This window comes from Schistocerca gregaria, chromosome 5 (genome assembly GCF_023897955.1).
Source record: "Schistocerca gregaria isolate iqSchGreg1 chromosome 5, iqSchGreg1.2, whole genome shotgun sequence".
In the NCBI taxonomy this organism is placed as follows: domain Eukaryota; kingdom Metazoa; phylum Arthropoda; class Insecta; order Orthoptera; family Acrididae; genus Schistocerca; species Schistocerca gregaria.
In genome coordinates this window covers 227,597,087-227,620,229 of record NC_064924.1, presented here as the reverse complement: position 1 = coordinate 227,620,229, position 23,143 = coordinate 227,597,087, and the positions used below count along the sequence as shown (strand labels likewise).

The 23,143-nt window shown below is 42.5% G+C and overlaps 1 protein-coding gene across 2 annotated transcripts in view; it reads left to right on the top strand.

Annotated features, from left to right (window-relative positions):
• LOC126272742 (limbic system-associated membrane protein) overlaps window positions 1-23,143 on the top strand; it is an 848,332-nt gene that overhangs the window by 297,526 nt on the left and 527,663 nt on the right. For both annotated transcript variants that reach the window (XM_049975800.1, XM_049975799.1), the window contains exon 3: window positions 5,526-5,647. In XM_049975800.1, the coding sequence (XP_049831757.1) occupies window positions 5,526-5,647 (122 nt within the window). The remainder of the gene's footprint in view (window positions 1-5,525; window positions 5,648-23,143) is intronic.

The following is a 23,143-nucleotide window of genomic DNA, read 5'->3' as shown; positions in this document are numbered from 1 at the left end:
AGTTTTGAGGAAAGTTAAGGGTGTGCGACTAATACGAGGTTTGTCTGGAAAATACGTATAAAAGTTGAATAATGTCTTTATGTTGCAAGTTGCAGTCGCCGCCAGGTGGGACTACTGCTGTAATCAATCCCATCAACGCTGAGTTCGAGTCAGAGCACTCTGCGTGAAGGTGGGAGTGTGTGGCAGCTTGTTGACAGTTACCCTTCGCACCTGCCGTCGGCATGGAGCTCTCTCTCTGATTGAGGAACAGCGAGTCAACATCAAGTTTCTTGTAAAGCTAGGCAAGAATGTCCGTGAGATTTTTGAGTGTTTGAAACAGGTTTACGGAGATAATTCTCTGAAGGAACCAACCGTGAACAAGTGGTGTAAAAGGTTCCGGGATAGCCGAGAAGTGGGACGGTGACCCTCGCCCAAGACGACTGTCGACATCGAGTTCCGATGCAAAAATTGAACGAATTCGGGCTTGTGTTCATAAAGCCCGTAGAGTGAAAGTCAGAATGATTGCTGGCAAGCTGTCAATCCCCAAAACAATCGTTCACGAAATCCTGACACAAAAACTTGAAATGAAGAAATTTTGTGCCAAAATCGTACCGAAGCTCTTGACGCCAGAACGGAAAGCAAAGAGGGTTGAGTGGTGTGAGGATTGGTTGGAAGCAGAGGAACGAGGGGACTTCCTCAACCGACTCATCACTGGAGACGAGTCCTGGTTTTACGAATTCGATGTGGAGCTCAAATCTCAAAGCAAGGAACAAAGAACTCGCGAAAATCAAGGTCCAATGTGAAGACAATGTTGATTGTTTTCTTTGATTCTAGGGGCATTGTTCACAAGGAATTTGTCCCTCCCGGCCAGAGAGTAAACGGAAATTTTTACGTTGAATTTCTGACACGTCCAGAGCTCGTGTGGCCCGAGTTCGACCGCAATTGGCAAAATGGGGCAGGTGGATCCTTCATCACGACAATGCGCCCGCTCACACGTCGCTCGTTGTGCGCGAGTTTTTGGCCCGAAGCTCAATCACCGTGACACACGACCAGCCTTATTCACCCGATTTAGCCCCGTGTGACTTCTTCATGTTGCAAGATGGTGCTTCGGGGGCGGCACTTGGGAGTTGCGGAAACGACACAGCAATTGAACAACATCACAACTGAAGACTTTCAGCAATGTTAGCAACAGTGGAAACGGCGTTGGCAGAAGTGTATCTCAGGGCGAATACTTTGAAGGAGACCATATTGTAATACCCGAATAATTGTAAAATAAAGTTATTATTCTACTTTTATGCGTATCTTCCGGACAAACCTCGTATAACCACATGTAGAGAGGGACAGTGATGTTCGAAATGGCAGCTTCGTCTATGACCGCATTACACATTACTCACGGCGAAAGGCAGGCGTTCCCATTGGCAATGAGACGAACAGCGAGCGGAAGCGCCGTTAATGAGGCGCATGGCAATCAGGAGTCGATGCGGAGGCGCCTGTTCCTAGATGGGCGGTCGTCAGCAGTTACTGTCGAACTGGGAGGCCACAAATCAGGTGCCGGCAGAGGCAGGCAGGGGCTCGTAAACTGGGAGTAATCACGGTTGCGGAGGAGTCGGGCCCGCAGCTGCCGTGCGCCAGCAGGTGAGAGCTACCAGTAGCCGTCCGTCAGAGCGCAGCGCCGAGCCGCGGCGACGTGTGCGCCGCCCAGCGCGCCAAGGAGACGGCGTGATGCACGACCCTCTGCATCTGGATGTTTGCCAAACGAGACAGGCGGCGAGCAGCTGTCCCCTCCACGGCTGATGAATGAGGCTGCAATTTGCACCCTGCTCCCTTACTGGACCACGATCCAGTTCAGCCTGCAAGAGGACTGACTAACGGAAATCCAGTCCTAGTAGCTACACTGCGATATTTCAAACTCGTTCACTTGTACAGTTTAGTTCGAACTACAATGATTATCATTAATGTAATTAAAAATCTGTAGTCATTGGCGAGCTCCAACTCATGCGTTTATTTAATACAGTTCACCTTCCATCCCTCCATTTTACTTTTTACCGCCCTGCCAGTGTCCAGCAATGTTCATTTGTCTAGCTAAAAGCTGTAGTAGAAAATACTAGACCACTACCGTCTATTGCAGTTCGCAACATACATAGAATTGTCCGGTAAACGGGATGTGTCTAGCTACTGAAATAAAAGTTTTAACTTGTCAATGTTAATTTTCAGGTGTATTTTTACGATAAAGATTATAGTTAATACTGCCAAGTCTGTACTAAGTGGCAACACAATGTAAAGTTCACACGCACACCACAACCACACACGTAGACAGTTTATGGTATTTACACCCGTTACCGAAGTTAATAGAGTTCACCGGATCGTTTAGTTATGAAAATGCTCTACACGTAATACCTGTTCCAGTCTTAGATCGCACAACACGCCACGCGGTTTTAGCTAACAGTCAAAAGCAATAATTTTGGTATTCCGTCCGAAATTCCACACGACTCCCACTATACCGTTCACTTCAATACACTTTGTACTACTTTGCTAACTCGTAATTAGCATTTTTCCGCGATTTTGCAGTACTTTCGTCGGAGCTGCTTTCATTGAGATGTTACTAGTTCGAACCCTCAGCCCCTACCCCTCTAGGTCACACCAAAGGCTTTGTTCCCAGCACAGATTGGCGCGAGCCTGCAGTTTTCTGACTGGCTGACATCACAAACAGCAAATCAGGTTGCAGTATTATCCCGTGCTAACCCGCGCTTTACTTCAATGACCAAACATAGTAAAACATTTCTTTCAATGGCAATTGCTAAATAAATAAATTTAGAAAAGAATCAAATGTAAAATCACCCCTTCCGAAATTACCGATTACTTTGTGTTCTACTCACGATTTATTAGTACCATAAACTGACTGCACATTTAATTATAGTAAATCCCCTGCATAGTTTAACTGGTACTTCGTGAACAAACAAAACAATTTTCATTTACTTCTGTTCTTCTTCACTCATACAACACTCACACTGCTAATTACTACACATATAAAACAATTATAATTATGCAAATACATTAAATATTAATCAAACATAACTTTACAACATTGTTTTGACTACGACTGCTAGCACTGTCCATCAACTGCTGACCTCTGCCGCCTACTAGTACAACTACGTGCAGCTCTGTAACTCAGGTCCATGTCAGCTGGTGTCGATGACTCATGCCTATAACGATATCGTCCTAACAAGTCACAGGAGAGATGCGAAGGAGCTACGCCTCACATTGGTAGAAAAACGTCGTAATTATGAATTCAAAACACAAAGAAGTATAGCTCCTCTACAGTACTATTTTATTTCGTTCCTTGTTTATAAGGCAATGGTCTTGCTATAACTGACTATCGTCGCTAAAAAGGATACAGTATTGTTCAATAACTTCGAGAAATGTGTGTCTCATACAAAGAGAGGTGCAGACACCCGTAAGTAAGGATAACATGAGTAAAGTAGTATATTAAAACAGAATAGACGTGTACATATTGTATAACCACATATGAGCCATACAGCAATTTAAATTAAACTAACAACTTTATTAAAGTAAAATTAATGCACGAATTTCTTTATTCAGAGTGTTAGTTTAATTTAAACTGTTTTATAAACTATTCTTTTACGCGTAATGCTTTTCTCACGTTATCCTCCTCTCAAGCCTCGTCTCAACCCCCCCCACACACACACACACACATCTTAAAGTTTTTTGTTTTGTTACGTCAACATTTAATTACTGTTTAGGTCTTCCACTTTCAATTACTTTCCCAATGGACCGTCGACGATGATAGTTACTCTCATTCTGCACCTTACTCTCCATGTTAGTTCTCTAATGATGATAGTATATTACAGTCTGTCGATGTTCTCGTCAAGCAGAAACCAGTTAACTGACAAAACTGATAACGTAGAACGTCCACAGTTTTGTGAGTTTCATTAATAATTTAGCACTTTTGCTGCTGTTCGTCTTTAATTTTCTAAAGTTTGTTACAAATGTGTATTGTTACGAGTGAAGAATACCATCTTCGACAAAAGATTTCTCCTGGCATCATGTATTAATGTGGGAAGATGAAAAAATTCCCAAGAGTATACAAATGGAAAACATCATACCGAGGTGAAACCTGCACTCACGGGAGAACGGAAAATAAGCTTATAAAAGCAAGTGCTGTAGGAAAAGGTAAAAAATAAAAAGCGATAATTATTTGAAACGTAGTGATATTAAAAAGAAAAGATTAAGTTTTGCGTTAACCTGAAAATAAATAGGGAGAATTTAGTTGGTATCTGCTACGAAATCTGAAACTACTTGGACGACATATACGCTAGTTAGGCAAAGATTAAATAATGTAACGTCGACTGTTGATACGAAAGTAAGTAGACATGTAAAGATTATCCCAATTTAGAAATACTTTTTTCTTCCATCGTTAAATAGCAGTTAATAAAGGATCTATCGATTACTTCGTCATTCCATTTACAACAATGCCTCCGTTTTATAAAAGTTACTCTACGTATTTTATCCATCAAGGCTAAGTGACACAGGATAGGTACATTTTATATATTTTCTGCAGGTAACAGGTTGTTGGCAACAGTCTAGACTACAAATGAAACTGATTTTAAAGATATATTCTACCTGTGTACAATCTTTTGTAATTCAAAGACTGTTAAATTTACCAGTAATATTTTGAAATACATTAATAGGAGAAATATTCTGAAGTATTTTGATATTGGTTGCATCGTACGCATTCATCAAATTCAGGCAGTAATTTGCATTCTCTTGTTCTACACATACTCAACGGTCTCTGCATTTTGTACATGTGTACATGTGGACTTTTTTTTTTTTTTGCTCTTCTCCTACATACTCTAGCAATAATTAGAAAGGAAATTAAAGCCTATTGGTCTGAGGTATTCATGCAGTACTGCTCTCCTCTACAGCGAGAAACGGATTCTTTCAGACATTCTCTTGATCATGTCGTAAATTTTGACAACACTATATTCGCTGCTTCAGTTCTTCAACCATATCAACGGAAATGCTATAAGTTTCTGTTTTGAGATGACCACAAGCAATCAGATCGGAACTTCATCAAAAAGCTTACATATCAAATACGTTTGTGCTAACTAGGGCAAAACGTCATATTGAAATCAGTCGTTCCCAAACCCTGGCTGACCAATGTTTAATCGAATTTTTTTTCTGCTATTCTATACTTTCATGCACCTAAGTTTTCGCTATTAATTATAATACATCCTGAATACTTCTTACTGGAGGGAAATTCGGTACAGCTTAACAACACGATCATGGTGGAAATTAGAAAAACGCTCACAACATGATTAGAATGACAAAAATTACACTCACGACAAAATTAGCTGTAGGGTTACTAAGGCTTCTCATGATAACCCTCTTCCATAGATTTCTTTCCTCGCTTGTTCACTTCCGTGATGCCCGACAGCGCATTTGGACACAAAATTAGCTCATCTTATTAAAGTACCATCAACTCTGACACGAATATTCGTTTTATGATCTCGTTTCTTTTGCTGCAGTGCCTCCCCGCATCCACCACGTTTCGTCGGGTGGTAACATGGAGGTGAAGAAGGGCGCATCCGTGACGCTGGAATGCCGCGCGTCTGGGAACCCCGTGCCGACGATAACCTGGACGAGGAAGGTAAGAGCAGCAGCTGCCGACCACTGTGCAGGAAAGCACACTGACAGTGTGCCGACTTCTAACTCTTTAAATTCTTCTCCAGCATATTACAATAACGACAAGAAGCGTATCAAGACGGCGCAAAGTCTTCCTTTCAGCATATTGCTCACGATATGCCATCATTAACAATGGAACCTTATGGACTGGCTCTCTTCTATGTTCTTCTTGCTTTAGGATAATTGAAAGTCAGTGACCGGATTCCAACCGTAGAACAGGACGACGCAACGCAGATCTCAATATTTATGTTGTTGTTGTTGTCTTCAGTCCTGAGACTGGTTTGATGCAGCTCTCCATGCTACTCTATCCTGTGCAAGCTTCTTCATCTCCCAGTACTTACTACATCCTTCTGAATCTGCTTAGTGTATTCATCTCTTGGTCTCCCTCTACGATTTTTACCCACCACGCTGCCCTCCAATGTTAAATTTGTGATCCCTTGATGCCTCAGAACATGTCCTACCAGCCAGTCCCTTCTTCTAGTCAAGTTGTGCCACAAACTCCTCTTCTCCCCAATTCTATACAACACCTCCTCATTAATTACGTGATCTACCCAGCTGATCTTCAACACTCTTCTGTAGCACCACATTTCAAAAGCTTCTATTCTCTTCCTGTCCAAACGATTTATCTCCGTGTTTCACTTCCATACATGGCTACACTCCACATAAATACTTTCAGAGACGACTTCCTGACGCTTAAATCTATACTTGATGTTAACAAATTTCTCTTCTTTAGAAACGCTTTCCTTGCCATTGCCAGTCTACATTTTATATCCTCTCTACTTCGACCGTCATCAGTTATTTTGCTCCCCAAATAGCAAAACTCCTTTACCACTTTAAGTGTCTCATTTCCTAATCTAATTCCCTCAGCAACACCCGACTTAATTCGGCTACATTCCCTTGTCCTCGTTTTGCTTTTGTTGGTGTTCATCTTATAACCTCCTTTCAAGACACTGTCCATTCCGTTCAACTGCTCTTCCAAATCCTTTGCTGTCTCTGACAGAATTAGAATGTCATCGGTGAACCTCAAAATTTTTATTTCTTCTCCATGGATTTTAATACCTACTCCGAATTTTTCTTTTGTTTCCTATACTGCTTGCACAATATACAGATTGAATAACATCGGGGACAGGCTACAACCCCGTCTCACTCTCCAACCGCGGATTCCCTGTCATGCCCCTCGACTCTTATAACTGCCATCTGGTTTCTGTACAAATTGTAAATTTATGTAAATAAAAATAAATTTTTAATATAGCACATTTTTAGATCTTAAAGTATATTATTATTTTAAACTGTTAGCAACAGCATCCATATTTGTGCGTTTTGATCGAAACGATCCGTACTGGCTGCAAAATACAGGCTGTATAAAAAAGAATCATCCTATTTGGTACTCCTATATTTCTGAGACAAACAAAAATATAGAATGAATTTTGTTTTTTGATGAACTGGAAATTCAGAAAAAATTTTTCATACTTTTTCAAAGGTGTTCAATATGCCTCCTTTGAGGTGCACGGCATATATCAATGCGATATTCAAACTATTCCCACACTGCAGCGAGCATGTCTTGAGTTCAGCTTCCACACCTGCTGTTATGCGATGTCTCAGTTCATCCATTGTTGTTCGTTACGGAGGCACATGAACAGAGCCTTTTACAAACCCCCGCCAGAAATAATCGCATACAGTGAGGTCCGGTGGCCTTGGAGGCCAGTAATATAAGGCCGAATGGTTCAGTAATCATTCGATTTAAAGAATCCCGCACCTTCCGATTCCAATATGGCGATTCCCCATCTCGCTGGTAAATGAAGTCTTTCGAATCAGTATCCTGCTGTGGGGAAATGAAAGTTCTCAAGCATATCGAGATACGTGCTTTCGATAAGTGTTCTGGCAAAGAAAAATGGACCATACATCTTTTCCCATTAAGCTACACAAAAAATATAAAATTTTAGGCAGTCTCATTTCGTACAACTTCATTTTGTTGTTCCGCACGCCATATTCTCACATTATGTCGCTTCACCTTTCCGTTTAAGTGGAATGTTGCCTCATCACTAAACACTAAGCGTGGAAGAAAACTGTCATACTCCATGTTGCCAAGAACGAAATTACGTAACTCCATTCGTTGCTGTTTGTCACCTTCACGAAGAGCTTGAGGTGGCTGAGTTTTGTATGATTTCATGTGTAAACGTCGTCGCAACACACGCCGGACGGACATAGAGAGCATATTGAGCATTCGAGCTGCAGGGCGAACGGATTTCTGCGGTCTCCTTGTCTCTGTGTCATACGCTCGGGGACGGCCCAGCAATTTGCCTTTACACAACCTGTTCCTGGGAATCTAATGCTGGGCGCTGTAGAAGAATCTAGAGCATACCTAGTATGAAAGTCACACAGAACAGTTATTACTGACCCGCACTTTGCAAAACAAGGAATATAAAACACTGTCTGTTGTCCCGGCACAGTTTTTACTCGAACTGAACTGGGCGCACACTACTGCTACCTAGCCGGAACCATGTAAAGCTTCAAATTTGGCTCTTTCCAACAGTACGTTGTTGACGCACATATCTCTAATAACATAACAGTTATGATTTTTTTTAAAAATCGGATTATTCTTTTTGATACATCTTGTACTTTTAATAAGAGTCACGACAGTTTCGCGTCAGTTGTAGACGCATCTTCAGGTGATTCTTTCAGAGTAAAACAGTCTTTGTCGCCAAGTAATAACCGTTTTTATTCATAAATAATTCGAAAACAATTGCTATAGCACTCTACCACAGTGTAATAAAAACATTTTTCGGTAGGCATTGTATTTAACAACTAATATCAGAATGGTAACTGCATGAGAGCCACTCTCCATCATCCACGTCCATTTTCTGCATCGCACAATGGTCAGTACTGCCTTGGCTCCCGCCGCTCAACCGTCTTCCTGCTCCTGGCACGGTTTCTATGCCGTCCGCTTCATTTTAACTATGAACTACCAAGCTACCGGTTTCAGTGCACTTTTGTTTTTATAACTTGGCATGAATGATGGCGAATGGCTCTACAGTAGTTACCATTCCGATATGAGTCAATATCCAGATTCTGTGTCACCTGAGGATGCGTTTTCAATTGACGCCGAAACCGGTCTTGAGTTTCAATAGAAGTATTGTACAGCCATTGCGGATCGCTTCTTTCGAAATTTAAAAAGTATAAAATAACTTCTCCTGCCCCACACAGATTCCTAACCCCGTATATATCTGAAAATTTGTGATTATAAACAGAATTGAAAATGCTTGTAAGATTCATAAGGAAAAACTTGGGACGAAAAACTTCCTGCCAACTATCGCATGTGCCCTACATTTTTCTTTATAAATCTTACAAGTGTTATCATAGTCATTAAAAACTCACAACTAAAGATTTTCAGAACTATCTGTTTGGTGCTAGGAAAATTTATTTTATATTTTTAGACAGATTTAAATAGTGTTGTATTAAACATTTATTTTTATTTAAATAATCATTTTCTGCTTTATGGTCTTGATTTATTGATGCAAACTATTGTGCCCAATGTCTGACAAGGGCAGGTAATGGCTCAGAGTATCATTAGAGAGTGCCCTGCCATCCAGGTGCCGTCAACAGCGGCTAGCCGAGTGTTAAATGGAGCACAACAGACAAGGGAAAACGGAGAACAGACACGGCATAGCAGAATAACAAAGTTCAATCAATAAATCTAAGAAAATCCAAGGTGTAACTAAATCTGAAACCAAATCAATGGTATGACACGGGAACAGCAGGAGAGCACAGTGAAAACGTAATTGAAGGCAGAGCCACAATGCATCTAATTTTATAGTGTGCACACAAGCACTAATTGGCTGCAGCACGTGAGATCAATGTTGCTGCAGAAGCGATAGTAGTACTTGCAGATACAACAGCGCCACGTAGCAGCCGTCATCGAGTTCCAGACATATCACCTGAACGGCATTTTCATGCTATCTACGCAGTATGCCAGGGCACCCAGGATGTCAGGTGTTACTAACCTTGTGATCACCAGCCCCCAAATCCTATTAGAGCTATATAGATCAGATTCTCTGTCACCTGAGGATGCGTCTTCAATTGACGCGAAACCGTGTAGTGGTACCAAGATTTTGATTCATTACCACGCAGATGTGCTGACTGGGCGATGTCGTATATACACTGTATTTGTAGATACTCTTTTAAACCATTCAATAACGTGAAAGGGGAGGATAACATGGCGCACGTTAGGCTGCATTTGGCAATTAACTCCGTGCCATAGAGATTCTGCAGAATGGATGCTTCTTGGGACAGAATGTGAGAGGAAGTTCATTTAGGAGATTCTCTACCGACAACCGCCGTCTATTCTAGACGGCAGTGTTAGGGAGGTGGCGTGCCGTACAACCATCCCGAGTCGTCGCCGGGTTCAACGTACCGCTGAGGTCACTTTGACTACAGAAATCATTGTTGCAGTGTATAGATAAACTGTCCGAACGTACCAGCGGAATTTCGTGCTTTTCTACCATTATTGATTGTGCACTGAAATCAATTACAAATATACAGCTTTTCATGAGGATTACCCTACAAGCAGAATCCAATGGAAGCCCTTTGATCCATGGCGTTTTTGTAACTAACGTTTCGATTAATGAGGGCGGTTACTCTTTCAGAGGACTCGATAAACCTGGGGACTGTCTTTTATTTATGAATTTTTTCTAGCCGTATGGGCGCAGCCGATCCGAACAATGAATGATTCATGGACAATTAATTAATCTCAGGCGTAGGTTAACGGGAAGTAATACCGCGGTGTATATCTACAAACTATTATTTTAGCCACGTTCACTGTATTCATTTCAGTTGTTTCGATTTCTTCCTTACCTAAGCAGTTTTCTTTATTTTTCGTTGAAGTATTTAGTAGCTGAAAATGATGTAGCCTACACAGTGGGAACAATTAGACACCTGACGTCTTCAATATAAATACGGAAATATTTCTGTCCACAACGCGACGACTTCTCTGTCATATTACGAAGACAGATCTCAAGGATCTGACCGACTTGTCTTCTCCAACAAATATCATGCTCAGATCAAAGAGCTTCCTTCCAACACCATTCGCAGTAAAATTAGTATTATAAAATTGTAAATGCAGTTAGTTACATCGCTATCATTCTCAAGGACATATTTGCCTAGATTTCAGTTTCGTAATTCACAGGTTTTCGTGCCATTAAAGAGCAGGTTTGGCTCTTCACGAATTGAATTTCGTCCAATCTTAGCGGCATTTTTTAACTTAAAAGTCGTGACGCTCAAGCTTCACCTACGTCTGTTATCGGGTTATTAAACTATTTCTTCAAGACATGTTCTTAGATATTTGTGAACAGACTTTACATTTGACTTGTCTCAAATATCCATGTCTTGCTTAGTAGACAAATCTATTTTTATTATCGTATACTTCTCTGAAATTTCGTTATGTCTTAAAGGCTCTATTACGACAAAACTAACACTGAGTGGGTTAGGTGTCTAACATTCTAAAGCTTTCCTTTCTATTAATATAATCATCAATGAGTGTTTTCAGCTGGACGTTGTATACACGAGGACGTTCTTATTCGCTAAACTGAGGCCCTGTTACACAGTATTACTGTGATGCTACCTCATTTAGACCAACTAAACTACAGGAGACTATCATATTGTAAAAAGAAACCTTAACATGGATGACTCTTCCTCAGTTATATCTGCAACCAACTGACCAACGTAGGCTTAAATAACGAGTGATCTTGCTCAAAAGAATCTGCATACACCGTGGCAGAAATGTCTTATCTTTTTCGAAATACATTAAGGACAGAGCAGTGTGTCTCAACAATTATAGTTTGTGCTGTTGCTGTTTTGAAATGTTACAAATTTCGGCCAATAGATACTAACGTTAAACTTTAAACTTGATGCCTCTGGTATTATCCGTCGTCTGTAACGCCTCCAATTGTCAGGTTAAAACAGCCAGAGTTGCACCAGGCTCGTCAAAGAACTTCCAAAGATTCATTTACCACAGCCAGAAAGGGAAAACAAGAAAAGAACTGGTTATTTGCTTTGCGGTCGCCCACTGTTGATACTCCTCGTTTTGGGTCACGACACACTGATGTTTATGAAGCTTAACGAGGTGGTTTTGCGAGCAGTACAGCGTGGGTAAATTTGTTAAGAAAACCCTAATTATTTCCACGCCTGACGTGCTAGAGTGGCCCGTTATTAAGTTCAGTTCGAGCCTCAATAACTACGAATGAGGGAACCGAAATACTCTGGCCGCTAATTTCCTGGCGTGTTTTCACGTCCGCTGCTGCAGAAAAATTCAGCAGCAAGACGCCCTGTTACTTTCAGTATGAAGCTCACAGTTTTACGGCAGATTGCAAGACTGTGATTGTCAATTTGCAGGCTTCATTAGTTCTTTTTATCTACTGTATACTGTTCAAACAACTACACAGAGCATGCTGCTGAAGAATAAATAGTAAAAACAAATTGTAGCATTTCTATGTGCGAGGCGCCAGTAGTGCAATATTAATCACATTCTTTTAAAGGACAGAGTAGAATGAAGAATATTCACAGTGAACACTATTGCTGAAAATATCATCAATGGGTTTCCACGACATTTCTGTCCCTTTTTGTCCTCTGTCGAGGGAGCCACGCGGATAACCTTTCACAAGAAGAATTTTTTGTTTGTGTTTAGTTTACTCTTCTGTTCGTAGGGGATATGGATCCCACAATTCTTAGCTATCTGCTGACCAACTTCAATCCATACAATAAATCGCATCACCTACAGTTTAGCTATGCGACCGTTTCTCTCCTTATTGCCAGACGATTTTATGGCGTGTCTCACTAGAATTGTGCCTCATTCCTCGTGCACTCAGAGAATACTCAATTTACAAAAAGTGAATCAGTCTTCGTAAAGCGTCATTCATCTCAGCCAGTAACAGTCCCATGAGCGTTAAAACTTAGGCTACAAGGATTTTCACGAACAGAAATATTTCTTAAAATCAAATTTGTTAAGTACAGGCTCTGAATAAACTAAGAAACATATGAAAACGTTCTCACCAAATATTTGCAAGATGTACAGTCGAAATACTATATTGGTTGCCAATGGAAAGAGAACACCTATTCTCGCAGCCAGAAGTATTCTTCAGTCTTACCTGCTGACGATGCCTACAGTGGTTAACTGATAAGAAATAGAATTCATTCAGCTGTTTCTCTGGTACGTCAAGTGTGTTACCGACGAATAAGAGAAAACATTTAATCACCGCCTATTTGAATCAATGAATACCGCCTGTAAGCTGTATTTAGTCAAGAAATAAAACATCTCAAATTGCTTCGATTCTCTTCTGTTCCGGTTTTCCCACAGTCCATGTTTCACAACCATACAGTACTGTGCTCCAATCGTACATTCTCAGAAATTTCTTCCTCAGTATAAGGCCTATGTTTAATACTAGTAGACTTGCCTTGGCCAAGAATGCCCTTGCTTTTGCTGTCCTCCTTCCTCCGTCCGTAATTGGTTATTTTATTGCCAAGGTTACAGAATCGCTTAACTTCATCTACTTCGTAACAATCAGTTCTTGTTCTAAGTTTCTGGTACTGCTCATTACTTTCGTCTTTCTTTGATTCACTCTCAGTCCATATTCGTTATGCATTAGAATGTTCATTCCTTTTAGTTGATCATGGAATTCTTCTTCACTTTCACTCAGATAGCAATGTCATCAGGAATCGTATCACTGATATCCTTTCACCTTAAATTTTAATTCCACTCCTGTACCTTTCTTTTATTTCCATCATTGCTTCTTCGATATACAGATTGAACTGTAGAGGCAAAGGATTACATTGCTGTATTATATCCTTTTTAATCCGAGCATTTCGGTTTTCGACTTATTATTCCCTCTTGGGTATTGTAAATTGAAACGCCCGCTAAATCACGCAGGGCTAACAGGTAATTAAGGTTGTGGAAACGGCCAAGGGAGTTGTGGTCGGATTCACTTCACAATTGTAATTTGATGATTTAGAATAAGTTCAATTTTGAAAATACATGATACACAGTTATATTTACGAATAAGATAAATCGTATACATTTATGAGATAAGCACGTGAAGCGGCTGAAGGCCGCCGGATTAAATCTCCAAAATTCCAAAAAAAAAAAAAAAGAAAAAAAAAAGAATGGCTCTGAGCACTATGTGACTCAACTGCTGTGGTCAGCAGTCCCCTAAAACTTAGAAATACTTAAACATAACTAACCTAAGGACATCACACACATCCATGCCCGAGGCAGGATTCGAACCTGCGACCGTAGCAGTCGCACGGTTCCGGACTGCGCGCCTAGAACCGCGAGACCACCGCTCCCGGCTCCAAAATCCCAAATATACTATGATGATCACTGAGGGCAGAAGGCCACAATGTTTTAAGATGCTAAAAGGGCTGATGGCCCGCAAGGTCCACACAAAGAGATAAACAAACGCAATAAGATGGCTGAAGGCCGCAATGTTAAATTCTGAAAATTATGGAAATATATATATTGCAACAATCGGTAAAACAATACATTAACTTTACAAATTTCCTTTTGCAACACCAACGGCGGAAGACCCACAATAACTTGCAAAATCTTTGAGAGGAAATTACATTAACCTTTCAAGAGCAGAAGGCAATAACGTTTGGACTGGAAGGAAACTCTAAGAACATATTTCCAGGGCTGAAGGCCCTCAATTAACTTCGCTCAATTGAAAATATAAAATACAGTAAAGCCCCAAGAAACCTTTTAAAATAAATTACAAGAACATTAACACTGCCAAAGAATAATTAAGGGAACAGCACTCAGAAGCCTCCTAGGGATCGGTCTGCCCTCCTTCACTTAGGCGAGACAGGCGGTGAGCCCAACTACACTCGATTCGTCCGAACCCAACCAAGGGACAGTCACGGACCGACCGAGCAACAGCTTGCTTCCCACGAGGGAGTATACCAGAATTCAAGGCCCCAAAAAGTTACAAGTATCACTATCCCCATACAAGCGTGTATGTGGACTGAGCTGCCAAAACTACACACCGTGTTGGGCAGCAACAACCAGTGAGGAAAAGACACTGCCTAAGAATTAAGTTAGCGGGTAGGTAACTAGAACACTAACGGCCACAAGGCAGAAAATTCCGCTGGTGCACTGAACTATGGATAAATTAATCAAACCCATCTGACGGCGACTATCTCGAACACTTCACTGTTTGTTGCTCACAGGAAAATCTACACAACAGCAACGCCGGAACCAACAACGTAATGCTCAAAACCACTTAACCTTCACGTCTTGGTCGGCGAGCGACGATGCTCGAACAGATCGGACAGCTCCAGACAGACTCCGACATTGCGCAGACACAGCCAGCGACCCAGTCGAGTACTCGCGCACGGAGATGTCCTTGACCAACCGACCAACCAACTATCCACCAAAGATTAGGCCCGGCTTAAGCGCTGCGTGGCGGCAACGGTCGGGTGGGCGATGTCCACGGACTCACTGCTGCTGCAAGCCGGCGACTGGATGGACCGGGCTGCGCTCCAGATGCGTTGCAACTCCCTGGCAGGCCCCAATTCACAACCCGAACTGCCGCCGTGAACTCTCCTCCTCGCACGTTCCCACTCACTCCTCGACAGATGACAAACGGGAAGTTATAGCAGCCGAGCAAAGATCCTATCAGAGGTGATATACCAATACGCGCTACCGTGACGGTCAGGCAAAGCAGCAACTCAGTAACGCCAGTACTTTAGATCAACGTGGTCACATGGATATACGCTAAAAAAGGGTGTAAAATACCAAAAGGTGGGATGACGAGCCATGTACGACTCATACATGTTGTACATTACCCTTTTCTCTCTATAAAATAATGGCTCTGAACACTATGGGACTTCACTTCTAAGGTCATCGGTCCCCTAGAACTTAGAACCACCTAAACCTAACTAACCTAAGGACATCACACACATCCATGTCCGAGGCAGGATTCGAACCTGGGACCGTAGCGGTCACGCGGTTCCAGATTGAAGCGCCTACAACGGCACGTCCACACCGGCCGGCTTCTCTCTATAGCTTACCCCTGTTTTTCTTAGAATTTCGAACATCTTCCACTATTTTACACTGTCGAACGCCTTTTCCAGGTCGACAAATCCAATGAATATGTCTTGATTTTTTTTTAGTCCTGCTTCCATTATCAGCCGCAACGTCAGAATCGCTTCTCTGGTACCGTTAACTTTCCTGAAGCCACCTAACAAAAATCCATTTCCTTTTCATTATCCTGAATATTATTCTTGTCAGAAACTTGGACGCGTGGGCTGTTAAGCTGTGCGGTAATTCATGTACTTGTCAGCTCTTGCAATCTTCGGAACTATGTGGAGATGTTTTTCCGAAAGTCAAATGCTATACCGCCAGACTCATACATTCCACACGCCAACATGAATGACAAGTGAGGTGACAGGTAGTCTGTTGTTATAGAAGTATGTGATGACGAATTCAGACCAAATGAAACACACATGTCACAGTTAAGGGTGCATTCCTCCCTCTGGCAGCGACACAGGCGTCTATTGCCGCATGCAAACGAGCAGACCATAAAGGTGCCAATGGTGTCTTGCGATCGACTGCCCCAAACGTCTTTTGCCTTTTGCGGTAATTCGCCAATGCTTCTGGCGGGCTCTGGAGAGCGACTAACTGGCCCCTAGAGGGTGCGCAAGTTCACGCTTCGTCAAAGTTTTCTTGCAACATCCTGAAGTGGAGCTCCGCCAGCACCAAGACCCATTCCTAGGCCTCTCAAACCTTCAGGAAGTTTCAATGGTCCTTCTTGTTTGTGTTCTATGCGATCCATCCTTACAGTGATTTTCCTGTCGTACAACATCTGATTATGCAACATAGCTGGAGAAATCATTAAGGATTATTATACAATGGTTATGAGAAATACACCATGAATTAAAGACAAACTAAAAACTTCGTCTAGTTATAGCTTCCTCTAGTTATAGTGGGAGTGACCCCTATGTCCCTATCGTCTTTGACTTGTAACCAAAACGTCCTCGGTCCTGAGTCCGCAGGTTAATTTCGAATAAAAATCAACAGCCGTGGCAGCCGAAGACCTCCGGCTTAAGAAGTAACCCTTAATTCAGCCTACGTCCTCGTAAAAGAGGACAGAGGAGCCGACAGTGTTTCCGAGCGCACTCTTGGCCTAGGGGTGGGGAACTGCCCCTAAAGGCGGAAGAATCAACAATGATCAACGGCATGGGGGTACAGAAGACAATGGAATCGACTGCATTAAAAACACATAATGCTGCACCCGTGATTCATAATCAAAACGTCTTCGGTACCGGGTTCGAATACCGCCTCTGGGTAAATTTTGATTAATAATGAGCATTGGTGGCCGAAGACTTCCCGCATAAGAAGTCGTCCTCATTCTGCCAACGGCCTTGTCAAAGAGGGCGTAGGAGCGAATAGTGTTTCAAAGGACTATGTTGTACTAGGGGTGGGAAACTGCCCCTAAAGACGGAATAATCAGCAATGATCCACGGCATGAGCATGCAGAAAGCAATCGAAACCACTGAATTAAAGACACGTAACGTGTATCCACAGGACATGTGTCATGATGATCTCTTCAGTTTCAAAAGATTCCGGAATAGTCCCCCATTCGGATCTCCGGTAGGAGACTGCCAAGGGGAGGTTACCGCGAGAAAAAGATTGAATAATCAACGGAAGGATAACATTCTAAGAGTCTGGGCGTGGAATGTCAGAAGCTTGAACTTCGTGCGAAAGCTATAAAATCTGAAAAGGGAAGTGCTATGGCTCATTCTAGTTATAGTGGGTTGTCAGTGAAGTGAAATGGAAAGATGTCAAGGATTTCTCGTCAGATGAGTACAGGGTAACCTGAAGAGCAGCAGAAAATGGTATAAAAGTAGTAGGGTTCGCCATCAATAGGAAGGTTGGGCAGAAAGTAAGTTACTGTAAGCAGAGCAGAGATTGGGTTGTCCTTATCAGAATCAACATCAAACCAGCACTGGCAACGATAGTTCGGGCATACATGCCGAAGGTGAGAAAGACATTATACGGGGAGATAGGACATAACTGGAGGTGAAAATCTAATCGTCGTCGGGGATTGGAATACTGTTGTGGGGGAAGAAGTAGAAGAAACGCTTATAAAGACTGTGGCCTTGGTACTAGGAATGGGAAAGATGAATTGAGATCTGCAATAAATTTCAGCTAATAATAGCGAAACTCTGTTCAGGAATCACAGGAGGGAAAACTATGCGATCTCCCACGTGCTGGCCAGCTACACACAAAAGCCACCCCTGCAAATTTGGAACATGTGGACCCTCTCATTCGACAGACCGCAGTCAAAGACGTCACTGCGCAAGTTTACCACTGTGCTGTTAGTGCCGACACACTAGTCTACCACTTGGGTACTCAAAGGTGGCTTCCCACTGGGTTCCTCGCCGAGTAACAGAAGACCATAATGGGCAAGCACCATCTGTGCGGAACTTCTTTGGCATTACGAGACTAATAATGACAATTTCTTGTCGGACATTGCCGCAGGCGATGAAACGGACGTCAATCACATCGGACCACAAAGGAACGGCTATCCATGGGGTGGATTTCCACTGAGAAAACGGTTCAGAGCTGCACTCTCAACCCGTAAAGTCATGACGACGTTTCTGGGCCTCTCAAGCGCTGTTTGATGTCCTCGTTCGTGGTGCAACGATCAACTCTGAAGTCTATTGTACTACCTTCAAGTAAATGAAGAAACGATCTCAGCGTCTTCGTCGCCACAAAAATGCAAGCGAGCTTCTTCTTCTCCACGAGAACGCAAAGCGTCGCTCAAGTGTGCACATTAGAGAGGAGCTCACAAAACAAGTGTTGTACCTCGTCATCCATCCTACAGCGCGAAACTCGCGCCTTCCGATTCCAGTCTGTCTACCCGAGAAGGATGAACGCCACGGGAAGCAGTATGTGGATGATGGGGAGGTCGCTGTTGCAGAAAGACGTTTGATCCGACGTCGACTAGTTGAGTGATACCATGCAGGTGTACAGTCCTTCCCAGTGAGATGGCAAAAGGCCGTCACATCGGAGATTATTCCGAAAAATAGGGTTTTGTAACCAAAAGCGTGAAAATAATATGGTGTATTGGAATCCTGAAAGCAACCAACCTGCATTCAGAAAAGAAATGTGTTGCATTAGCTATTGAACGCCACCATCTTCGGAGGATAGCAGCTAGCTCTAAATATAGATAAATGTAAATTAATGCAGATGAATAGGAAAAGTAATCCCGTAATGTTTGAATACTCCATTAGCAGTGTAGCGCTTCACACAGTCACGTCGATTAAATATTTGGGCGTAACATTGCAAAGCGATATGAAGTGGGACAAGCATGAAATGGTGGTTGTGGGGAACGCGGATAGTCGTCTTCGGTTAATTGGTAGAATTTGGGGAAGATGTGGTTCATCTGTAAAGGAGACCGCTTATAAAACACTAATACGACCTATTTTTGAGTACTGCTCGAGCGTTTAGGATCCCTATCAGGTCGTATTGACGGAGGACATAGAAGCACTTCAGAGGCGGGCTGCTAGATTTGTTTCTGGTAGGTTTGATCATCACGCGAGTGTTACGGAAATGCTTCAGGAACTCGGGTGGAAGTCTCTAGAGGAAATGAGGCATTCTTTTTGTGAATCACTGCTGGGGAAATTTAGAGAACCAGCATTTGAGGCTGACTGCAGTGCAGTTTTACTGCCGCCAACTTACATTTCGCGGAAAGACCACAAAGATAAGATAAGAGAGATTATGGCTCATACAGAGGCATATAGGCAGTTATTTTTCCCTCGTTCAGTTTGGGAGCGGAACAGGGAGAGAAGATGCTAGTTGCGGTACGAGGTACCCTTCTCCACGCACAGTATGGTGTATTGCGGAGTATGTATGTAGATGTAGGTGTAGACGTAGATGTAGATGTGGATGTAGATGTAGGATAAAATTATATTTTGCCGTACTCGAGGTCCGTCATGTGTTATTCGATGCGAGTCACAATACACACGTATTCGTTCTAGCGGAAAGGTACATCGGCAAGTTCCTCAGCCGTTGTTAACTTTCGGAACGAATTTTAGACACGGGGACTGTATTCCGAAGGCGTCGCAACATTCCCCTTCGCGCGCGCCGCACATATCCCTATAAATTGACTTGCCCCAGTTTGGCGGGGCCACATCCTCTCGCATCCTTTCGCTCAGTGTTTGCGAGCTCCGCGCTCTGTTTACCCTGCGGTTTGTCATCTCAGAAAAACTTTTACGCACCCCGTGTCGAGGGGAGGGCGGCGTCCAGAGGCGGCGTAGCGAGAGTTCTGCTACTCCATCTCCAGCGCCCCGTCTCTGTTTCTGGGGGCCCTCCCTCCCGCCCTTCCATTCAGAGCTCGCCTCACGCCGCAGCCGCCACCTCCGGCATTGGAATATCGATTGTGAGTTCGGCGGAGGACGGGGAACCTAAGGAAATATGGACCCACGGCTCCGGAAGTATGGATGCGAGACTGGCGGAAGGCTTAAAAGTTCAGGCGGTGCGTCGAGGTGGCGCGCGGAGTCTGTAGTCGACGCGAGGACGCCTAATGAGGCGCGAAAGAAGCACGTGATGCACGATGGAGAGCACGTTATTTACGCCCGAACCACCATCATATAAGAGTTACCTTTTTTTTAAACAACTAGCCATTCGAATAATCTGATGCCACCTCCAATTTCTCCTTAAGGTTTCCCAGCTGAAATTTCAAAAATTTTGGCTGGATTTTTTTTCTTTTCATATATTCCAACAAAGAAACAAACAAGCATGACACAAATCCAAGTGCTGATTCACGTAGGCATAAACGGAGGTCCACATGTGTGGACTTTATGGTAAAAAGATATTACTCTTTGCTTTAAATTTTCTTTCCCCCTTTTCTGTCATCAGTCTACTAACTGGTTTGATGCGGCCCGCCACGAATTCCTTTTCTGTACTAACCTCTTAGCAGATGTCCTATCATCCTGTCCCTTCTCCTTATCAGTGTTTTCCACATATTCCTTTCCTCTCCGATTCTGCGTAGAACCTCCTCATTCCTTACCTTATCAGTCCACCTAATTTTCAACATTCGTCTATAGCACCACATCTCAAATGCTTCGATTCTCTTCTGTTCCGGTTTTCCCACAGTCCATGTTGCACTACCATACAATGCTGTACTCCAGACGTACATCCTCAGAAATTTCTTCCTCAAATTAAGGCCGGTATTTGATATTAGTAGACTTCACTTGGCCAGAAATGCCTCTTTTTGCCATAGCGAGTCTGCTTTTGATGTCCTCTTTGCTCCGTCCGTCATTGGTTATTTTACTGCCTAGGTAGCAGAAATCCTTAACTTCACTGACTTCATGACCATCAATCCTGATGTTAAATTTCTCGCTGTTCTCATTTCTACTACTTCTCATTACCTTCGTCTTTCTCCGATTTACTCTCAAACCATACTGCGTACTCATTAGACTGTTCATTTCGTTCAGCAGATCATTTAATTCTTCTTCACTTTCACTCAGGATAGAAATGTCATCAGTGAATCGTATCATTGATATCCTTTCACCTTGTATTTTAATTCCACTCCTGAACCTTTCTTTTATTTCCATCATTGCTTCCTCGATGTACAGATTGAAGAGTAGGGGCGAAAGGCTACAGCCTTGTCTTACTCCCTTCTTAATACGAGTACTTTGTTCTTGATCGTCCACTCTTATTATTCCCTCTTGGTTGTTGTACATATTGTATATGACCCGTCTCTCCCTATAGCTTACCCCTACTTTTTTCAGAATCTTGAACAGCTTGCACCATTTTATATTGTCGAACGCTTTTTCCAGGTCGACAAATCCTATGAACGTGTCTTGATTTTTCTTTAGCCTTGCTTCCATTGTTAGCCGTAACATCAGAATTGCTTCTCTCGTGCATTTACTTTTCCTAAAGCCAAACTGATCGTCACCTAGCGCATTCTCAATTTTCTTTTACATTCTTCTGTATATTATTCTTGTAAGCAACTTCGATGCATGAGCTGTTAAGCTGACTGTACGATAATTCTCGCACTTGTCAGCTATTGCCGTCTTCGGAATTGTGTGGATGATGCTTTTCCGAAAGTCAGATGGTATATCGCCAAACTCATATATTCTACACACCAACGTGAATAGTCGTTTTATTGCCACTTCCCCTAATGATTTTAGAAATTCTGATGGAATGTTATCTATCCCTTCTGCCTTATTAGACCGTAAGTCCTCCAAAGCTCTTTTAAATTCCGATTCTCATACTGGATCCCCTATCTCTTCTAAATCGACTCCTGTTTCTTCTTCTATCACATCAGACAAATCTTCACCCTCATAGAGGCTTTCAATGTATTCTTTCCACCTATCTGCTCTCTCCTCTGCATTTAACAGTGGAATTCCCGTTGCACTCTTAATGTTATCACCGTTGCTTTTAATGTCACCAAAGGTTGTTTTGACTTTCCTGTATGCTGAGTCTGCCCTTCCGACAATCATATCTTTTTCGATGTCTTCACATTTTTGCTGCAGCCATTTCTTCTTAGCTTCCCTGCACTTCCTATTTATTTCATTCCTCAGCGACTTGTATTTCTGTATTCCTGATTTTTCCCGGAACATGTATGTACTTCCTCCTTTCATCAATCAAGTGAAGTATTTCATTTGATACCCATGGTTTCTTCGCAGCTACCTTCTTTGTACCTATGTTTTCCTTCCCAACTTCTGTGATGGCCCTTTTTAGAGACGTCCATTCCTCTTCAACTGTGTTGTCTACTGCTCTATTCGTTATTGCTGTAACTATAGCGTTAGAGAACTTCAAACGTATCTCGTCATTCCTTAGAACTTCCGTATCCCACTTCTTTGCGTATTGATTCTTCCTGACTAATGTCTTGAACTTCAGCCTACTCTTCATCACTACTATATTGTGATCTGAGTCTATATCTGCTCGTGGGTATGCCTTACAATCCAGTATCTGATTTCGGAATCTCTGTCTGATGTAATCTAATTGAAATCTTCCCTTATCTCCCGGCCTTTTCCAAGTATACCTCCTCCTCTTGTGATTCTTGAACAGGGCATTCGCTATTACTAGCTGAAACTTGTTACAGAACTCAATTAGTCTTTCTCCTCTTTCATTCCTTGCCCCAAGCCCATATTCTTCTGTAACCTTTTCTTCTACTCCTTCCCCTACAACTGCATGTCAGTCGCCCATGACTATTAGATTTTTGTCCCCCTTTACATACTGTATTACCCTTTCAATATCCTCATACACTTTCTCTATCTGTTCATCTTCAGCTTGCGACATCGGCATGTATACCTGAACTATCGTTGTCGGTGTTGGTCTGCTATCGATTCTGATTAGAACAACCCGGTCACTGAACTGTTCACAGTAACACACCCTCTGCCCTACCTTCCTATTCATAACGAATCTGACACCTGTTATACCATTTTCTGCTGCTGTTGA